General features: G+C 41.3%; 2 protein-coding genes across 2 annotated transcripts in view; one reads left to right on the forward strand and one right to left on the reverse strand.

Annotated features, from left to right (window-relative positions):
* The first annotated feature begins 1,196 nt into the window (after positions 1–1,196).
* Positions 1,197–3,293, forward strand: bhlhe22 (basic helix-loop-helix family, member e22). Its single transcript, XM_005912206.3, has one exon. It carries the CDS (start codon positions 1,492–1,494, stop codon positions 2,296–2,298), a length of 807 nt encoding a protein of 268 aa, XP_005912268.1. The 5' UTR covers positions 1,197–1,491; the 3' UTR covers positions 2,299–3,293.
* A 14,392-nt stretch (positions 3,294–17,685) lies between these two features.
* LOC102291469 overlaps positions 17,686–18,505 on the reverse strand; it is a 38,149-nt gene continuing 37,329 nt past the window's right edge. The window contains exons 5-6 of the mRNA XM_042219614.1: positions 18,418–18,494; positions 17,686–17,691 (exon numbers count right to left, since the gene is read on the reverse strand). Of these exons, the coding sequence (XP_042075548.1) occupies positions 17,686–17,691; positions 18,418–18,494 (83 nt within the window). The remainder of the gene's footprint in view (positions 17,692–18,417; positions 18,495–18,505) is intronic.

Genomic DNA, 18,505 nt, shown 5'->3' on the forward strand with positions numbered 1-18,505 from the left:
ACCTCTTTTAAACCACATTACTCACCAAAGTGCAATTTAAAATCAAATTTTCAATGGGCTGGAAGTCATGCAAAGCAGTGACTTTGATTAGACCCTTCCTCAGAGTCAGTTAATATCTTCCAAACATGTTGACAAAGGTTCACAGGATCCGTTATTCTCTCTAAACATAAGTCTCAGGCCCAATCAGAAGTAATGTTGCCTAGCAACTATTAACAGATTACAGACATCTTAGTATAAATTGTTTCTAAATGGTAAACAATTAATCTTCACTTGGAAAAAAACAAGCATTGATGCACCTTTTTAAAAGTTTAAAAGTTTATATCTAGTATGTTTCTTTAACAGTGTGCATCTCCTTGTTTCTTTTGAGTGTTTATAATCAAGCCCATAATTTATTTTGGTTGCTTCGGTGCTTAAAAGGAACGTTCTTTATCTCATTATTTCACCACTATAAAACCTTAACCCTGCACTACAATCTGAAGTCTTGAAATACAGATTCAAATGTTAAAAATCAGGATTTTTTAAAGCAAGAAATCACGTGATTTAAATGCTAAAGGAGGTCGTGGGCTCTATCTGAATAAAACCTATGACGTTTGACTTTCCAGTATGGTTGTACTGCACTATACCATCCACAAGATGGCAGTATGAGCACAGGTAAAGCTTGGCAAGCCCGCAGATCTATCATGGGAAATCTGACACAACGTGAGATAAACGCTACAACGGTGAAATGAAAAGGTTCGTGTTGTTCTGGAGTACAATTGTACTCCAGAATTGTACTTATTGTGATAAAATTAAACTTAAGTGGGCGAACAATCGAAAAAGCAACAAAAATTAATGAATTACAACATTATGCCAATATCTTTTCATTTGAATAAAGCAGTAAGAGATCAGCGAAATTATCTCCTCTCTGAGCTAAAACAGCTTTAAGATTATAGACGTTGGTTAATTTGCGACTCTTGAAAAGGATACAAACTGATGTCTCGTAACCAAATCAGTGAAGCGGGCTATTTTATGATCGGGGGGGATCTTTGCAAAGATCTTGAACCCAAAGCGTATTACAGAAGAGAGACAGAGCGCATGCTGCTTTGTTTGCCATCCTTTAAATACCAATAATTAAAACGTTAACGTGATTGGGTGGTGAGTGCCAGGGGGAGAGGGTGTCTGTATCCCAATAGGCGAATCCTTTTTAATAACCCGCCTCGAGATAATGATGTAAAAAGGACCGAAGCGTCTTGTGCGTAACCAGGGTTATCGTGGAGATCCGGTGAAGGTGAATCAGACACAGAAAGGGAGAGAGTCAGGAGAGAGTGGCTCTTATTACGTGAGGCTCCTCCTCGTCTCTACACCTCAGCTGACAAGTGGAGCGAGCCTGCAACTTCACCACTGACACACAACTAAACTCGTGAAGGACAAACAGAGGAAGAAACTCTGAGACGTGCGTCAAGAGTTTCCCGAAGAGACCATAGCCTGCAACGACGCGGAATCCACGAGGCTATGGACAGGAGGATGAACTTGAACGTAAGCGGAGGGGACATTTTTCACAAAACTCTGAGCGCCGTGTCCACTAAAAAAATGGACCCTTTCAGATCGTCGGCCGGCATCGAACTACCAGCCAGAGACCGCCAGTCACCAATCAGCTGCTTTGACCAGGCCGAGCCAGACCCGATTCAACCGGGAGGACTGGCAGGAGGCAGAGGGGGGACGCTGGGTCTGCCGACGGGATCTTTGTGCGTAAAGTACGGAGAGAGCGCCAACAGGACCTCGGCAGCGGAGAGCAGCGGAGGTGAGCAGAGTCCCGACGATGACAGCGACGGCAGGTGTGACATGGTCCTCCTCAGCGATGGGCGGACGGTGAGCGCAGGGAAAGCTGAAGGAGGTAAGAAAACCAAAGAGCAGAAAATACTGAGGCTAAACATCAATGCCAGAGAAAGACGACGGATGCACGATCTGAACGACGCGCTGGATGAGCTCAGAGCGGTCATCCCCTACGCGCACAGCCCGTCAGTGCGGAAACTCTCCAAAATTGCCACTTTGCTGCTCGCCAAAAACTACATCCTCATGCAGTCACAGGCGCTGGAAGAGATGAGGAGGCTAGTGATGTATCTCAACCAGGGCCAAGCCATTTCTGCCGCTTCCATACCGGCCACCACTGCCCTCGCAGCTCCCGGCTTGGGCGCGTATGACCAACCGGGTGGATACCCCTTCCCCACCGGAGTGGCCGGGTCCTCCTGCCCCGATAAATGTGCCCTGTTCAACAATGCCACTTCCAGCCTCTGCAAACAGTGCACTGACAAGCCTTAACGCGCCTGACAAAGACTCCGAGAAGCACACGAGAAAGAAGAACCCACTTTTAAGGACACTTTTGGAGAGGAAAACCAGTGAAGTCAGTAGGCTAGAGACAAAAAAGGAAAAAAAAAGAAAAAGTAATGGCGACGAATACTTTTATGATATTTACTAAATGCATTAAAACGCGCTTTTTTTTTGTTCAAACATTACTTGATTGTGAATATAAATCATCCTTAAAGTGCTGGTATGAATGACAGTGAAGACCAAACAGACGTACAGTAGGGCCTGTGAGAATGGCTGCAAGTGTTGATTTGAGTGAGTTGTTGATCACTTGCTCTGTGATGGACACTTTTGGAAATTTGGGTGACCTGACAACTTGCGATTCTTTCCACTTGAGTAGATGGACATCTTGTCGAAGCGGTAGTCCACACTCACTCTCTGCTGCTTTCTCATTTATTCACGGTTTTCTTTTCATTCAAGTCTGAGACTTTTCCTCTTTTTTTTTTGGTTTAAGGCCTGCTTTCACGAAGTTTTTCTGCTGAGCAAGTGGAATGCTATGAGCAAGGAAAGTCAAACGAAACAGCGAGTTAAGAGGTTGAATCAGTCAGATGTTTATGTGCTAATTTTAGACACTTGTTAATCGTTGCGCACGCCTATTGCAATTCTTTTTGGGGGGTGAGGGGGCACTGTCATATAATAAACATCCAGATTTCTTTTTGTTAAAATCCTGAATTGAAGCTTATCACGTGTTTCGATGTGCTTTTGTAATTTATTCATTTGAATATCTATGATGGATATTTTTTGCTTGCATTGCACATTGTCGTCTCTCTTTTTCTTGTATTTTTGTTTTCTTTTGAAACATGACGATTGAGGTCTTCAGATTATTCGCGTTGTCAGGTCGGGCTGTGGATTATTGTAGATACCTTAGTTATTATAAGAGCAGAGGAGGGCCGTTTGTATGTATTTCAGTGTTGAAAAGCTTTATTAAAATATTTTGAACAACAGAAAAAGAAAATCTGATTATTCATGTGAAGTGTAGCGCACGTGGAATCAGAGCGAGCTGTTAACCAATTAACCTTTAACTGTTAATTGTTCTTGTTGATTTTTATTTTATTTTTATTTTTTTTTGGGGGGGGGGGTAATTTTTTTTTTTAAAGGATAACTTTAGAGCCTCTCTGTTCTAGGAGCGATGCAGCTCTCATTTGTCAGTCTCTGCATTCCCACCAGGTGTCAAGCAGAGAGGGGAAATAATGCTTAACAATTTTCTGCTCCATCAAAACCGGTAACTTTTCTTGTCTTAAGTCTTGGGAACGAAGGCCAGACGTGGGTGGGCGAACGTAGCTTCAGGGCAACATTAAGATGTTTGTGCTCCACGGACTAAAAGAAAAAAAGGAGAAAAGAAAGAAAGACAACAAACCCCAAAAACAAACAAAAAAACCCCCACACACTCTGATAACCTTTACTGTGGATGTTGAGACAATTTCCACGCCTGTGTGTAATAATATGATAATGCGAAAACAAGTGTGTATGAAAACTGTCGGCAGTAATACCTGGCCTCGCATAATCAAACAGATCGTTAAGGCAATTAGACCTCCACACTGTGATTAAGAAATGTAATTAGGACTGTTTCATTGCCGCAATTTGGTGTCTTTACTTAGAACGCAACTATCAGCTGCTCCGCGATCGACTCAAGCTTCGTCCCCTTCACTTCACTGTCCACATCGAAAACAATTTGATAAGGAAATGCTTTTGAAACAGTAAAGCCAATCTAGCATTAAATCTCCACGATCTCCCCCCCTAAAAGTCAGGGTAAATATCGTGAAAGCTTCAGCACCATGGACAGAGGCCACAGACTTCACATTTCAGACCATGAATTAGCACCGATCATTTCGCACCACAGATTTCCCCGAACTTTTTAATACAATCAACTAAATTCAATACAGCAAACGTCTTGCCAATAAATGTTTCTGTTGTAGATGGATACTGTGATATTTTAGGCACAGCTTTCATTTGAAATCGTCAAACAAGCTTCAAGCTTGCAGAGCCATACACCAAAAACCTCTCTTTAAATGTAACATGCTCAATGTTTTATCCTAATAATTTTAACCAAAAGCCTCCATCTTTATCTCATTTTTCCACATAGAAGCAAACAAATATGAAAATGTGTTAACAATGCTGGTTTCTGATTTTTATTTTTTATTTTTTACTAGTCTCCGATCTAAGCTTTGTGTCTGTATGATGAGCCATTCTGACAACAGGGTCATTACAGTGTCCCATTTAATCCCATCACACCCCCGAATGCCTTGAATCTTCACAGAAGAGCCCTTAATCAAGACTGGAAATAATCAGGAGACATCAAAACAGCTCTGGAGTGAAAATCCTGTCAGCAACTCACGTTACAGGATTTAAGCTTTTATTTATTTATTTACTGTAGTTTGAACACAGAGACGAGGCTTTTTTTTCTCCCCCTGCTGCTGTTTGAAAATGAGACTTCACAAAAATATTAATTATGCAATATGCATTAATGCATAAATGAGTGGAGCATTTAACCCATACTAATATTCACATTAGCCCATAAGAGGAGATTCCCCAGGGATGAGACAGAGCCATATGGGTGCATAAAACAGAACACAACATCCAAAGGAAAACAGACAACAGCATAAAATATCAATGTAAAGGCAGAGGACAATTTTAGAGCAAACATGAGGAGCAGGTTTGTTTAAGAAAAAGTAAGAAACTGAATAATCGAAAGTCTCCGTGATCCTCTTGATAAGGGAGCTGCTAGATACTTGGTATTTCAGCCATTTTTACAAGTAGGTGAAATGTCATGTACACACAAGGGTGCCTGAAATGTTAAGCTGGGCCGGGCAGCGATAGAGCCCCAAGATGCCTCATGAAAACAGAAAAAAATTGGAGGATTTCAAGCTTCCTCTTTTTTTATCCATTTTTTTTTTTAAAGTGGCCACCAACCAAGTCATAATAGGGAGCATCGCTTTTATCCAAAAGCCTAATAAAGCTGCATCTGTCTTTAAAGCATTTACAGTGGGAATCGGGACTGACGAATAAAACTGGAAGATAACAAAAAAACCCACCCCTTTCATAAACTATAAAATGTTCAATTTGCCATATCAGTGGGCAGCAGGGCGCTCGCTCATAACGCAGCTGCTGTGTATGCTAAAGATGATAAACATTAAAAATATACATAAGTACGCCAAATTGAAATGTCTCCTTCATATCAGTAGCTGGCAAAACTCTGACAATGGATTCATCCATGCTGTGTCACACGCTGTGTATAAAGATATATGTGCTGCACTGGTTGAGGCACCAAATCAACTGCTGGGCGGTACTTCATTTTTGTCAGGCCACTGATAGCAATGCATAATGTTGTTGGTGCACGCAATGCCAGCTAATAGAACTGTGGAGCTAAAGAGGTAAACTGCTTACATTGAGTAGTACAAATTTGAACTTCTTAACAGTGAAACCGTCATTATCAGATGCACTGTAGGGCCGATATATGAAGCTAGTCTTCGTAGATGAGCCCATTATCACATTCGAGAAATTTACTTGAGCTTTTTCTGAACTTCAGCTACAAATCTTTCCAATAGCACTTTTATTAGAAACTTTGCTTATTAGACAAGGAATACTGAATGCAGTTTTTAGGCTAAACCGTCCAAACTTGCTGAATATTTCCAAATCTTTACAACAATTAAATACATGCTTACCACCTTTAAAACACAAATAGGGTTGTTTTAAGGAGCTAAAAAAAGTCCAAATCCATCTACTCATTCTTTGTGTGCAGGAAGATAAACACCACATTTGATTTAAGGTTGCCCTGAACAAGACCAGGTGTGGATCTTACAGATTAATGCTATAACTAAGCCTTTCCTTTCAAAACAGAAACGATCCCTATTATAATACTTAAACATTGATGCTTGAAGGAGCTGTTTAACTGTAATAAAGGTTTTTATTTAGAGATGCTTTGTTGTAACTCTGAGCTGCTTTATATCTGTAAATATAAAGAATACTGACGCCGACTTAGACCACTTTCGCTGCAATAACATTCAGAATTTCCTGCATATTTCTAACTGTTTTCCCACTCACCTAACGAGCTCCTAATTCATTACATCGCAAATGTTTTTTTATCTCGGAGGCAGCCTCGAGGTCAGGTAAACATATGGCAGCTCGTTTAGCTCTGAAAGTTCTAACAGGGCACAATAAATGACGTAGCAAAGTGTGATTATCCCCTCATCTGGAATACAACAGTTGAGTAACATCTCTAATATTCCAACTGCCTCCATATTAATCAGATTAAAGCCCCAATCTCCTAATCCCTGTTTACCGATGGCTCTGTCTTTCTGCCGTAATCTGATGTTCTTTTATTCCGCTGGGATTAAACTGTGTCATGGCTGAGCACAGTAATTTGGTGGTGGCCATGTTGTTGTTGTGGACAGCACTGGCTCTTTGTTGCTGTACAGGTTGTTTATTCCAGAAGAGAAAAAAAAAAGACAAAAAACAATTTACTCTGTGGCTTGAACAAACAAGAACAGGCGATGAAGTGAAGTGCATTCATTGTTCAAATATTTGTGCCAAATAAATCAAATTATGAACGCCGTTGGGAGGCAATTCACTCGATTTGATGCCGTTTTATGGGGCCGTTGCCTGAAATATACTTTGAGCTTTGGTGTGCTTTCCATGCGAGTGTTGATTTTATTAAGAAATTACTTGTTATCCACACGTCTTGATAAAAGAAACAATTTATTTTTCATTGAATTTACAGATTACGCGATCGTTTTAACGTCAAAAACTAACTTCCGGTGGCGCAGTGGTCAAAGCTTCCCCGACAGCTGTGAACTTTCCATTTATGTGACCTTAACATCGAGATAATGTGCTTGATTAGAGCGGATGGAGAACTCACAGTGACCCGAGCGGCCGCTCTGGATTATGTTAACAGCACCACGCTCGGCTGCACTCAGCCAGGTCGATGCAAACCTTAAAAAGAGTGAAGGATTTAAACTAAAACGTGAAACTGCAATGGTTTTTGTGTACTTCACCTGTGAGAGAGACAGATCCTGCTCGTCCTGCTCAATATGCAGATCGTGACCCTCTCAGGGTTCATTAAAGCCAAGGCGAGGTGGATTTCATCTCCGTTTTCTCATATTCATTAACTCTGGCTTTCACACTGAAATAAAGACACGAGGAAGACACAATAACACCGAGAGTCACTCGCTTCTCATTTAATGTACACACACACTTTTTCTTTGTTTCCCTCCCATACACACACCGATCACGAGACAAATGAAAGGCCTGACCAATAGGGAGGCGTGTAGCGCTATAAAGAAGACATTGCCTGATACAACCTCAATTCTGTGTTGTGATAATGACAACCACCTATTTATGTGCTGTTCCTACAACAATTCATCACCTGATTGCTGAACAGGTTTCTGATTAGAGTGTAATCTGAAGATTAGGATGCACTATGAGCAAGGTCAGCTATATAGCAAACAAAGGCATAAATTCAGTCATAAAACCGTTCAAACGGTGACTGGATCTGAGGCCAGCTACTCAATGATAACGCGCTGCCACTTTCTAGGAACACAGAAGAATTTACAAAGTGGTTTTCGGCCTAAAACGTGGGAAGAATAAACCAACAATCTCGTTCCCTCCCTTTGAAAAATCTGTCACGTTACTAGAGCATGAAACCCCGCCGTTAGTGTAACACTTGCTTGGCTGATCTTCCTGATGTGCTGAGTGCCACTCCAGGCTTCAGTATATCTGTCTGAGCAGAGGTCTTTAACAGCCATGAATGCCAAGCATGGGGGAGGCAGGCCAGGCCAAGCGTAACCATGGCGGCCCAATGTCCTTGGCTCCTTGGCGGCCTTCACCTCACACTCCCTGCACAGTGAATTTTATGGCTAATTTCCGGCAATTTATCCTGGCACTTTCAGAAGAGAGATTCCTGCGGGAATAATGTGCATAATTTGCATAAATCATCCTGATAGAATGCATATCAGCATGTAACCCCCTGTCTGATGCCGCAGCGTTTACTTTGTAATCAAAACTGACTCTTTTCCACCGGCGGATGCACAAGAGCCACGAGAAGAGGGTCTGGGTTTAGGTGAGTAATTACAAAGAAATGAAACACGCATACAGGGGCTCGTGAAGAAAAAGCTCAATGAAACTTTTGGGAATAAAAAAAAAACCAAAACAAAAAAAACATGAAATCCAAGCTACAGGGAATACATCTGAACTATATTAAGTATTTATATATTTAGCTGCTTTTAAAATGCACAAAAAGAGAAGTAGTCTGATCTCCGTTTCTCGCGTGGCATAGTTTAGCACTAGTTTTCCTCTTCTTTTTCTTTTTGCCACATTCTTATATCAATTCCTAATTTAAAACAATTTCCTCCCACTGTCTTTCCGTGTCCTTAGCGCCGCATAAGTGAGACTTCAATTGCAGTTCAGTCCACAGCGCCTGTTCTCAAAAGCTCCCTCTGTGTAAGCAGCCAGTTGTCTGAGGGGAAGAGACGTGGGTCAGTGCGAGGCTTCCCCCCCTTGCTGTGATCGAATCTGACGTACAGTGAGAATGTGCATATTCTCTTGGACTGCCTTCGTTACAATAATCAGCCGTGGTCAAATCGACTTTGTTGGTCGAGGAAGTGCGAGATGAAAGAGAGAAATGGAGCACAATAGGAAGAGGAGGTTTTTGTCTTTCAGCGCGCACGCAGACAAAAGGCATGTGGCCTGATGGAAATGCTATAGAGCATGCAAGCTGCACAAGAGGTAGTGGGTTAACTAATCAGAGAAGACACACAGACAAAACATAGCTGCACGGGGAGAGAGTGCTGCACTCGTTAAATGCATTCGTTTTCGTGACTGACAGGGTGTGTGTGGGTTTTTTGTTGTTTTGTTTTTTCTGGTGCGTGTGCATTTAAGAGGAGCAGCCTTCATTGAAGCGAGCAGATTTCTGTATCCACACTACCAGGTTCCTCCACTGGCCTTCACCCCAGAATCTCAGGATCTCAGATGGTATCACTGGTGACAACGGGACAGTCGTCCGCTGGATAGACGTTAATCACAATAATACAGGGCAGGCTAATCACGACTCACTGATCAAGCGCTTAATGACATGCCTGCCGTACCCACTGTAACCAGCCCGCTGCTGAGGGATTCACACACCAAGGCTAGCCCCTTTTGTGGGGGGCAGGAGGAGGAGAAGGAGGATGGCAGTTATGAGCCTGGTGCACAGCCATCCAGACAATAATTACTCGATGACTGTGGTCACATTAAGGATCAGTCAAAGCAGATTAATTTCGACTGATAGCATTGGTCCCTCCTAAATGCAGATTTTCTTAATAAGAGTGAAATTGTGCCACTGCGAGGTTAGGCACAGAGAGAGATTTGCTTATACGGCGATACTGCAATTACTCATCTGGAGAGACAATGTCTTCTTGTTTGCACAAATCAAACTGTACTTCTGAATGTCAGTGCAAAAATTACCACACAAATGTGTAGGTTTTTTTTTGTTGTTTTGTTTGTTTTAATATCGACTGGTCTGACGTGTGTGTGTTTGCATGCAGGAACCGTATGCATCACCACATACGAGACTGCTTGTGTGGTACGGGTAGGCCTTTCAGTAAGTACCCAGAGACCCCCCAAGAATTACCCAGAGCAGAGAGGACAGCATCTGTTTGTGTGCTTGTGCCGAGCAAACAAGGCAATTTAGAGAACACCAAGGGAGCTGCTAATAAACACAACCTTATTCCCCCTTCCTCCTACACCTGGCGCTGAATATTGCAGCACTACAGTGAGGATGCCTGTCTGCATGTGTGTGCATCTATATGTATGTGTGAGAGATAGAGTGTGTATGTGTGTGATGCAATGCCTCGTTGACTTGACCAGGAGGGCTGTTATGGGGCTTTTGCAAGTGTGCATGTGATCGAGCGTGTATGTGTTATAAGGGAGCATGAGAAAATGTGCAACATGCGTGTGCAACCATTCATCATTCTGCAGTGAGAGGCATGCCAGTGCTGCTGGGAAATGGCAGGTCTGTGTCCCATCACACCCTGGCGTCTTTGTCTGTATGGTCAAAGCTGCGCCAAAATGTCTGCCCTGGATACCTGGCATAGAAACGGTGCTTTACTGTACACAAAGGTGTGTGAGTACCGGGCTGTCAGACACTGGACTTCTCCTACTTGGATGCCAGTCACAATGGCCTAAATGCAGTTGTCCTTTACTTTATTACGGCCAGACGAAATGGATTCTTGTGTTCATTTTTAAGGTGTTACACTTTTAAAAGCAACATTATCATTTAATAATCCAGGACCTGAATTTTCATTCATAAACATTTAAACTCTTCCCTGTTTTGCTTTTTTTTTATTTTATTTTCCTGCACTCCCTGCAACTGTAGCAGTAAACATGCTCTAATGAGACCTGCAGCTTTGCTCGCCGCCACCACTGACTGTGATATGAAGCCAAAGTGACACCCAGTGAAACCATGCATCAGACCAGACACAAAATGGCCGTCCAGTGCCAAACTCCGCCTTGGCTTTCACTTCGTATCACAGCACAGAGCCTGGCTGGGGAGCGAAAGCTTTACAGCACATTTAGAGGAAAAACTCATGGCCCACTGTCAACATCTGTCACTACCAGGTATTTAAATCTTTTCATGTCCTTCCAAAGTACTGCAAGCCTTATATGGAGAGAAACATACATTTAAAACAATCTGTATTTACATTTGAGAGGTCTAGTTTGCATTTTAAGTGTAATTTGTTTGATCAAAGCTCAATAAATTCAGTCAAATCCATGAAATGATCCTGTTCGCCCTTCAAATATAAAAACTTCAAGGTCTCCTTAACTCTCATGTCACACACCTGGCAGCTTCAGAAAACAGACCGCAATCTCTCAGCCTTTGAGCCTTCGAGCCAAGAACCTCCTGAAATAAAAGAGTGTGAGAAAATAAGTGCAAAAGGGGAGATTAATCTGAGTTATTACATTGATTAGATTTCCAGAATGCTAATTAAAAGATGTTAGGACATGGGCCCAGCCAAGGATCAGTGGGCTCTAATGAGGACCAATAAGCCTCTGTAATCTGCACTGTAATGAGAGTGGTTTAAATGTAAAGTTTGCGGGGAGACGAGTGAGGAGGAGGATAGATGTGGCGATCCCGGAGAACCAATTCCTATGCCGTCATTATAACCAGTAATAGCGAGGATTCACAGCCTCAGCAAAAAAGACAGAAATAAAAGTGAGATGAGCGAAAGGCAGACAGAAATTCAATTACACTAAAAGAGGGTTTGTACAATAAAAACATTTTATTATTAGACAATTAACAGGCTGGTTTAATAGCTGAAGGTCACATACCCCCTTGTCTTGTATTAGGAGGAAGCCTTTGCAAAGTAACAGGGTAATATCGTTTAATGGGTGACCAGTCACCAAACCTCGGTGCTCCTTTTATCTCGTTTTTCCCTTAAGGTTTTAAGATTTGCACACTTTTACCATATTTGAGGCAAAAATATCTGTCAGTCTGTTTATCTGACGGTATATTTAAAAATATATATCGATATTTCACGCAGAGACAGAGTAGTAAGCCTTCCTGAATATATTTATGAATCTTTATTTGCAGTACTAAAGAAAAGAAGTTCTGCAAGAAAAAAAGCAACGTGTACTGCCATGTTTATGTTTCACTGACTATCATCTTTTTGTCTCTTTTTATGAATAAAAGCAAAATAAAATGCAACGAACAACATGATCAAGGATATGAAATGATCATCAATACCAGTTCAGCAAATAATGAACTGGAATAATTCACATGTGAGTCTAGGAAGCAAAGAGAGACGGAGGCTTGACTGGGAACACATTTTCAAAGAAGGAATCAATCTGCAGCAAAAGAAAACGGCAAAATAATACAAAGCAGACAGTAAAGGAGTCAACTGAAATTAGGAGGGTTGTTACTTATTTAGTGGATGCTCGTTATTAGCAAATGAGCCTTACTGACAGGTGCACCCCACTCATTTACAAATTACAACATATCACTATCATCAGCCAGCTAATTTATCAGGAATAATGAGTTGTGTGAAAACAGGCTGCTAAATACTCAAGGAGAATATCACCCTAATGGGTCTCACCTGTCACGCGCTGTTTACGGCTTCTGGGGTGCTTGTTGGAGTGGCTTCAAATAAAAAGTATTTTTATATACGTGTCTTCCCAGCGGCCTGGAAAATCCCTACACCTCTTTACCTGCGTGGTTTGTAAAGTCCGAGAACTGAGCTGCTCTGTGAGGCACTAGCTGAAGCTAAAGTCACGGGAGCATTCAAACCGGTTCACGGTAACAATGCTAACATGTGGATGTTAAGCAGGTGTTGACTGTGTTTGGCGACTGACTTCGGTGTGTCTGCAGGCCAACAAATTAGCACTAAGTACATTAGGGCTGATGCAAATCTTATTAGTTTGGCAGGGATTCGGTCATGATCAAATTATTTTGTTTTGTGCTGGATGAATAAGAAAGAACCATCAAAGCTGTTATTCAGACCAAATTTCATGACCATATATATTTACAATAGTGCCAGAGGACAACTAAGAGGGTCACCCAAGTTATGTACAGATACAAATCCCACTAATTCTTTGGGCTGACTAAAATATACAGAAAGTGGTAACATGGAAACCCTCAGCATGGTGCCAGTGCTGCCAAAAAGCTGGAACTGGCACAAGTGTAAATAAATAAAACTGGTTCCATATCGATGGTAACTAAACTACTAAACTTCATATAAAAAAAAGCACATGTAATCCAAAAAAAAAGTGGTCTTTAAATTTTCTTTGCTGTTGATGCCAAATACTGATAGTCTTAAGTCTTAATCACCTCTCATTTATTTATATGTTACTAAGAAAATGGGAAATAGGTGCAGTGAAACATATAAACACAAATGGTAATACCAAATACAAAGCAAAAACAATTCTAATGAAAAAGTTAATAATTTCCTTAAACACTTTTACTCTTCAGCACAGTCTGAACTCTCTTAGGCAGCTTTCTTATAATTTAAGAAGTCTTCAGGAAGAGTTCTTTGGAGTTCTTGAATGCCATTCAAAGCTCCTCTTTAGATGTTGGCAGGCTTTTGTTTCGCTCTCTGTTGAGATGATACTACACTGCTTCAATAATGCTGAAGAAACTTTGGATTCATCACTCCATAAGACCTGCTGCCACTAATTTCCAGTCCAGTTCTTGTGTAATGCAGCGCACTTCAAGCCTTTCCCTCTTCCTTAAGAACGGCTCCTTTACGCCCACCTTTCTCCTGTGACCATGTCTGAGGAGGCTTCAGGGAAAAGTTTGTTGTTGTTTTTTAAGTTCTGCCACTTGTCCTGTTTCCTCAAACTTTTTAAGGACACACTGCACACCATGCTGAGATATGCCAATTTTCCAGCCAAAAGCTCTTTGGGAATCAACTTGTTGGCACAAAAATACAATTTTATACCTTCAAACTGGGTTATCTTTGGTATTTTATAAAGTTCTGAATAAAGAAATGGGAACAAATGATGTGTTTTATGGCAGTTTATTGGTTCTTTGCTAAGTTGTCTGTTATTTTTAGACACAACATTGGTTCATATGTTGAGTTAGGTGCCTTTTTATGCCTGAATGATTCATAGGACATGGATTTGAAAAAAATCAATCCTCTAAAAATAGTCAGGTAAAACGACTGAATTGAAAATTCGAGAAAAAGCTGCCAATCTCCAAAGAAACGTTTTGAAAGACCTTCAGGAAAACCACCTTAAAAATCCAAGAAAGTCTGGCTCCTTTGAAGCAAAATATAAAAAAAATGCTGGGTGGCTAAAAACTTTTGCACAAGTACATGGTAGCACTTGAAGTGTTCTGCGTAAGTGTGTTTAACGTGGCATAGGCCGTTATATTCAAACCGCATTATTGTACTGAAAAAAAGACATTCAGCTTACAGCTGAGGTATGACAGTGCTGATAGGCTATAAAATCATGTCATTTAATACCTCCTCTCACGCCTCCCTCTGTGTGGCTGCGTGGTCGACTCCCCATTAAGCCAATTCATCACCCCTTAAGAGAAGGCCATGAGACGGATCTGGTCTATCAGTCTCTGTGTTTAGGATATGGTTACTGTTCTCATGACCAAGGATTTCTGCCATATTAAACGTGGAAGTAAATGGCGAGGCCATCCAAACAATGGCTTTAGAGAGCTGCTTGGAGGAAAGCATAGCTTTATTGAAAATGAGAATTTATTGAGAATGCCTGAAAAGCCACTGTAGTAATCAGATATCAAAATATGAGCTCAGTGATGAAACATTAATGTAAGGTTTTGTCTGCCACTCGAAGCCAGTTGTTTGACGTGTCACTTTTCGAACAACCTCTTGAGAGTGGACCCCAGATTTGCATTTTTAGCCCCTGCTGCTGTAATGAAATAAGGTAGAGCGGAGCATATTTCAGTGGCCTGTCAAACCCACTCACGCCCCTTTGCAAAGCACTCAGAAACTTCATTCCATCGCCACCCATTCTCACGGCCATGCTATAAAATTGACTATGACAAAATTAGCAAACCTAGAGTGTTTGGACACATTCCCAATATAAAGGGTTTCTCTTTTTTTCTTCTTTGCAATCAAGCCCGGGAACATCAAACATGAAGTCTCCTTGAAAGTTATTCAGTCTCTTTGGCCACACTGCAGCTATAGATTTATGTAATCACAAGCTTGTTAGGGAGATTTCTCAGGCCCGCTGACAGTGATGTGCACCGGGGTTTGGCAGACGTGACATCTGGGAAGCACAATTCTGCTGCACCACCACGCAAAAGCAATTAGAGATCTATATTCGCGGACAGGTCCAGACTTTGTTCTGTGGTGGAGGGATACACGGGTTTTAATGCCTTTATTAACATGACATGCATGTCCCACAGACCATCTTCAGATGACAATCAAGGGGTCATCATAAAAAGGGGGGCAGGAATCAGTGAAATCATGCTCCACGGACAAGTCAGGACATCAGGACGGATTTTCCAAGTGAGCTGTTCAGGGAATAAAATAGTGCCTAAGAAGATGCTGTGAGGACCACACTTTTTTCTTTTTTTTTTAAACAGACAGGCGCTAACTAAAGTGACACCAGTTATCAGACAACGCTAAAGATACTGTAAGGAAGCAGAGGAGTATGATTAATTAGAAATGAGTCAGTTTCAGTTGGGCAGGCTCCACTCAAACACACACCACTTACTCTTCAGCATTAAATGAATCTCAACTGGCTAAAGTAATTAGTTCAGTCTATTAATTACTATAATCACCCATTATCATGTTGGCCTTCATTTGAACATGTTTCATGGATGTAACGAGCCTGTAGCAAAGCTGTTTCCAGGGGATATTCTCGGTCTGAGTGCTAATTATTTTGTAGTTAAAGGATAAGGATGGTGGTATTCTATATTTCTTATTGTCAACAAATATCATAAAACACAATGTTGGACTCGCTTCCCCCATCTGTGTTGCCTAGAATAAAGACTTTTTTATATATTTCTTTTTAAAGGGTCGAGAGTAGAGAGTACAAGAGATGAACGGTACTTGTGTTTTGCTCTGCAATCCCAGAAACGTGCGTGTGTCCGTCTGCGTTTAACTTAAAATAGAGTGCCAATCATAATAATGAAGAAATAAAACTACAGAAAGCTAAAAAAGATTGAAAAATAAACTTTTACAATTCCCACTTCTACATTTGTGTAACATACTAAACAGCGGGACACAGCCTCACTGTGGAGATTATACACCCGCACATTTTGCTCACTAGAGGACAAAAATCTTCCACAATATCTCAGTTTTTATCTTGGATTATAATGCCAGCCATGTCCGCAGCACTAGGGCTGCAGGAGCCTTTAAGTCGTCCCTCTGTGGGCTGTGATGAAATAAGGATGAGGTCTGAAGGGATGGAAGTGGAGTGCGGTAAACACAGCGGCCCTGCCACCCAGCTGTGAAGGTGACACAGGGACGCTACACACAGAACAAGCCCTTTTGATTAATCACAGGATATTTACTGGCTCAGATCTAATCAAGGACCGCAGGATCACAGGCTACATCATACACGGCCCAGGAATTTACACAGCAGAGTTAACCTGTCACCTGCCACTGTCCTCTTCCCTACATCTATAAACACTGTGCGTATAGGTCGGCCAGCAGTTACACAGCGCATGCAGGCGCCTTGAAACGACTCCAAAAGTGATTGTTTTATTTCCGCTGCAACAATATAACCTGCAGTCAGATACTCAACACATGTCGTTTGATATAAAACCTTATGGCAGAAGGGAGAAAGAGCCATTTATCTCAAGGTGGTCATGGTAATGGGATACAAGAACATGAGCAGTTTTCCACCTTAAGTAAACTACAGCACGGTGTGCAGTTGACTGTCCTGCTGGCCTGTGTGCAGTGGGATTGTTATTTTCTGTTGAGGAGACGTAAACCGAGGGCTAATCCAAGATTACAAGCGAGAACGGATTAAGCAATTGTGATCTCTGCTGGCTTGTGACTTTTATAATCGATTTAACACTCAGAAGATATTTCGTTTTCGGCGAGGGCAGCTGGCAATTTTAAAAGAAACACTTCCGTTTTGGGGAACGTTTTACAATTTCATCTTTCCAAGACATGCAGAGTGTAATTTTTATGACTCTGAGCACTCTGAGGCTCTCTATTCATGGATGTCTGGGGAATCAATTATAGCTCAATTATAAACACTGAGGCTAAATAGACTCAGAATCTTCATCCTTTTGACATTTTTTGAATAAAAAAATAGATAAATGCCTTATGACTAAATATGAAAAAGATCAATCTTTAGCGTAATTTTAGTACACAGACTGTCTCTCAGCTATATGTGGTTCAGACCACTTCCAGCTGGTTGTTTTGGGGTGTTTTTTCATCATAACTTTGCTGTTGTGGTTCTCTTGTGTCATTTTGAGGAACATGAAGAAGCATAAAACTCTAAAAAGGCACATAGACCGGCAAAAGTTATTGTGGGCTTCATATAAACCTCTATAGAGCTCTATAAACACCACTTTATATGAATATTGCTTTTCATTGCCTCTAAACGCAAACCCCTAAACACACATGAATTTGTTGTACTTTAACGCTTAACACTCTAAAGCATGAAATAATTGCCAGAATTTTTTTAAAATTAAATATTAATGTGAAAATATGAGTTTTAATTTGTACCATATTTTCTAGATTCAGCAGTTATTTGGGGGGGGGGGGTTTCTTACTAAAAAAATGTATCAAGCAATTTATTTAGGTTTTTTGGTGTGGAAAAAACCCCACTGATGATGAGGAGTCTGAAAAAGTCACAACATAACTAAAATGAAGAAGACTTGTGCGGTTTTATCTGCTGTGCATATCAATAATTACATGAATTCAAGTTGTAAAAATCATTTGTCTAAAACTGCATGAAACAGAAAAGGACATAACCTTTAACGTGACCTGTGTCCTGTCTTTTGTTGTTAGCGCTTATACAGACAGAGACAAGAGGCAGCGGTGGAGGTGCCGCAGCCCCGCCGTGTTTATAAAGGGGTCCAGATTAAGTGTGGCCTACGCCATTGTGTCACCTGGAAAATGTCACTCCACAGGGGTGAGGAGGGGGAGTCTTAGTTCGAACAGGTTTACAGAAAAACACAGTAGTGGAACAGAAAAAGGCATTTCATTTTCTTTCTCTTTTTAAACAAACTAAAACAGACAAACTAAACGGGCCAGGATGATGACGTATCAAATATCTCCCTCGATCGTGTGTTAAATAGCCAGTGATCTACAATGAGCAATGGATTTTCTTTGTGCTATCGAGCCAGATTCCTGCCACAAAAGCCCTGAACAAATAGGCTATTGGATGAGAGTGTTTTTGTCTTCCCATTTCCAAGATATTTCTTGAGAATGACGAGTCACATTAGGAGCAGGGGGAGGAGTAATTTCTGTGTCACATCCCTTTAGCCCGACCTCACTGACTCGCCAACATGAGAGCGTTCTCACTAAAAATTAATCACATTTGCCTTTTTAATGGCATCCCTCATCCTGCTGCCAAGAATTCACAATCATCTTCCTGCTGTTGTGTGGTACTTCAGCAGCCTGGCATGTCTGGTGGTGACAAAGTGATTTCAAGAAGTGTATCAATACTTACATCACCCCTCTGGCCCTTTCTCGTCACTGTTGACACTGCGGCACTCGGAGTAGGCCCAACTGGCAGGAGGCCATTCACTTTAAAGATA

The sequence above is a fragment of the Haplochromis burtoni genome, unplaced genomic scaffold, assembly GCF_018398535.1.
Source record: "Haplochromis burtoni strain Fernald_Lab_line unplaced genomic scaffold, NCSU_Asbu1 Contig_1, whole genome shotgun sequence".
In the NCBI taxonomy this organism is placed as follows: domain Eukaryota; kingdom Metazoa; phylum Chordata; class Actinopteri; order Cichliformes; family Cichlidae; genus Haplochromis; species Haplochromis burtoni.

What these genes read in the sequence shown, in the direction of transcription:
- bhlhe22 (XM_005912206.3), top strand. Translation starts at nt 1,492, where the DNA reads ATGGACAGGAGGATGAACTTGAACGTAAGCGGAGGGGACATTTTTCAC.